The sequence below is a fragment of the Eurypyga helias genome, unplaced genomic scaffold (genome assembly GCF_000690775.1).
Source record: "Eurypyga helias isolate BGI_N326 unplaced genomic scaffold, ASM69077v1 scaffold51695, whole genome shotgun sequence".
Lineage (NCBI taxonomy): Eukaryota > Metazoa > Chordata > Aves > Eurypygiformes > Eurypygidae > Eurypyga > Eurypyga helias.
This window is the reverse complement of record NW_010250508.1, coordinates 5077-7720: the sequence shown is the minus strand read 5'-3', so window position 1 is coordinate 7720 and position 2644 is coordinate 5077. Positions and strand designations below refer to the sequence as shown.

Sequence of the window (2644 nt, the reverse complement as noted above, 5' to 3'; positions counted from 1 at the left end):
AACCATTCTATGAATCTATGATTCTCTGAGAACACTTCCAAAGCATCATCCAGATGATTTTACTATCTCCCATTTTCTTCCCAGTAAAAACTGTACAAAAGAAACAGGCTACAACCATTAGTCTCCTAGTAAACATGTGCCTAATCAAAAGGTTTGACTGTCAGCTGATTGTTTCATTGTCATAAAATGTAAGTTTTCCAGTAGATCAGTATAGTCACGGTATGGTTTTTTAGATGTCTTAAACACATTACCTGTTAGAAGGTGGCGGCTGCTGCACTTGAGGACCCCGACCAACTTGTGAAACAGCTACTTTTGTAAGCCCCAGCATTTCCTGCCATCAAATACATAAGATTTTATTACAAAATTTGTTTACAGACTATTTGAAGTTCTTCATTGTCATCGCCTTGACGATTTGTTTCTGTTAGCTTTTGTGCATTACCTGAAGCTGTTTTGCAGACAGGTCCTTTGTTCCCCTGAAGACATAACTTTTGGAAATCCTTTCACAGCCAAGCTCATGAACTTGCACCATTCGGCCAAAGGTGATAAGACCTACTAACGCAGTTGGTGGCAGGAGGCTAAGCGACATCTGCATGGATTCCTTCAGAGCTTGCAAGTCCTCATCTTCCATGCACGTGTCCACAACGTAAAGAAATATCAAAGGCATCTGAGGACCACGCTGTAAGAAACACAAATATAATCACATGAAAAACAAACCTTGCCATATTTACAGGATCAGAAATGAACAAATAAAGTACATTTTGTAGAAGTTTTCATTTTAATCATGCCAAGAACATCAATGTCACACCTAACATAGCTCCCTCTCACGCAGTAATCATTATTTGGGGCTAAAGGGGAAAAAAAACCCTACCATAATGAATTGCACAAAAATTAAATGCTTACTACAGAAGAAAAGAAAAAACTCCTTCAGAATGTCATGACAGTTTTGAAGTCTGTGACAATTACATACATCTTTTAATATACAATGTGCTTTTATTGCTCCAAGTGAACATACTAGTCATAAAGCTATTCACAATTATAAAATATTCCAACCTGATGACATTCTGTAGCATTTCACCTCATAATTTTATTTTAGAGATCACCAGTTCTTTTTTTTTCTTTTTATACTATGAGCAAAATAATCCCTTTGTGTTATTAGAGTTGGCAAAAAGTAGGGATTCTGTTCAGTCTTCTATCTTCATAACCTGAACACCTCACTGAAGTCTTAATAATTTTAATCCTCAAAAATGGAATTTAGAGATTATGGATTTGCAATTGCAAAAGTTTGCAATTTGGGGGTCCAGGTCTACTTTTTATTTCTATTCAAGTAACTGTTACCCTAAAAAAGAATTAATATTAAAATTCAAGTCATTGGATTGTATATTGCAAGGCTATAGATGTTAAAGATTTTATTTAATGATTTTACCTGTACTACATATTCAATGCTGGAGAACTGAGGCAAAAGTTCAGCTGGCTGATTCATTTCAGAGATCCCAGCATAGGTAGGAGGAAACTGCAAATAAAACCACAGAAATTAAGTATAAATAAAAGATTACAAGTTATACAAAAACAAGAACATAGACACGGGCTACTTTCCCCTGCACCAGACATGCACTATTGCTGTCATGAAAAAAAATCTCAATGCAACCTCTGAAGATAACAGCTGCACACTCATGCTCTTGCTGTCAATTTCACTTCACAATTACTGAAATTGAAAAATGAGGATTTTCACTTTTAACTTACAAAAAAGATCTTCTATATCCTGAACGTTTCATTTTCTTACCTGATTTCTCTGATAACAAAAGTTGCAAGCCCAGAGTTTTGCTCGATAGTCCACCTGGCTATAAAAATACAATAAGAAAGGTTTATATAGCATGAAAAATGCATTTTCCTCCACTGACCCTAGAATGCATTTCTTATTTTTCAAAAACACATTGACTTTGAAAGAGTTTCCTCCTAATACACGTTCTCCTAAATACCCATATTATGTATTCAAAATAAGTGTAGCCTTACACAGATATATCAGTACTGTCTTTAGAGAGGAAAAACTGTCTTCAAGGGAAAAAAGCAAGTAAGAAATTTAAGAATACAGACTCAGCACCTTTATTGAGACTTTCTGCATGGTTTTAGGCAAGCCATTTTAACCGTACCTTTGCGTTTTTCTCCTTTCTCAGCCTATGTCTATTAGTTATCAGAAACTGGGACTGTCCTGAATATACATTATGCCCTAAAAAAACAGGTTCCAATTTAACACACTTCTGAAAATAACATTTTTTCAACTGATGAGCCTACTACCTGCTTTCATCTACATTTTTATTAATATTCAGACGTTTAAAATAAAAAATGCAACCTGTATCGTCATGCCATGCAGATGTCTTACAAAGTCCTACTCACATCTTGAGGGAAAGTAAACTTTATGTGTTCTTAACGTACATTTCTTGCTATCACACCTTCTCCTGTCTACAAGGGCAAAAGTCTTTTTTTAAATGTCGTTAAATCTTTGGATATGTCCCAGCATGTATAAAGACAACATGGCTCTATTGAGATCAAATGATCTACACCAATTTTGGGGACTACAGATTATCTGGCCTGGTAGGCCATGCCACACAGGCTTCAAAAGGTCCCCAGCACTGAGTCTCTAATTACA

At 35.6% G+C, this 2644-nt stretch overlaps 1 protein-coding gene across 1 annotated transcript in view; it reads right to left on the bottom strand.

The window, feature by feature from the left end:
* Positions 1-251: 251 nt before the first annotated feature.
* The window catches only part of LOC104509659 (protein transport protein Sec23A-like), a gene marked incomplete at its 3' end in the record, with an annotated part of 3656 nt that continues 1263 nt past the window's right edge, over positions 252-2644 (bottom strand). The window contains exons 2-5 of the mRNA XM_010151681.1: positions 1781-1838; positions 1424-1510; positions 440-676; positions 252-331 (exon numbers count right to left, since the gene is read on the bottom strand). Coding sequence (XP_010149983.1) covers positions 252-331; positions 440-676; positions 1424-1510; positions 1781-1838 — 462 coding nt within the window. The remainder of the gene's footprint in view (positions 332-439; positions 677-1423; positions 1511-1780; positions 1839-2644) is intronic.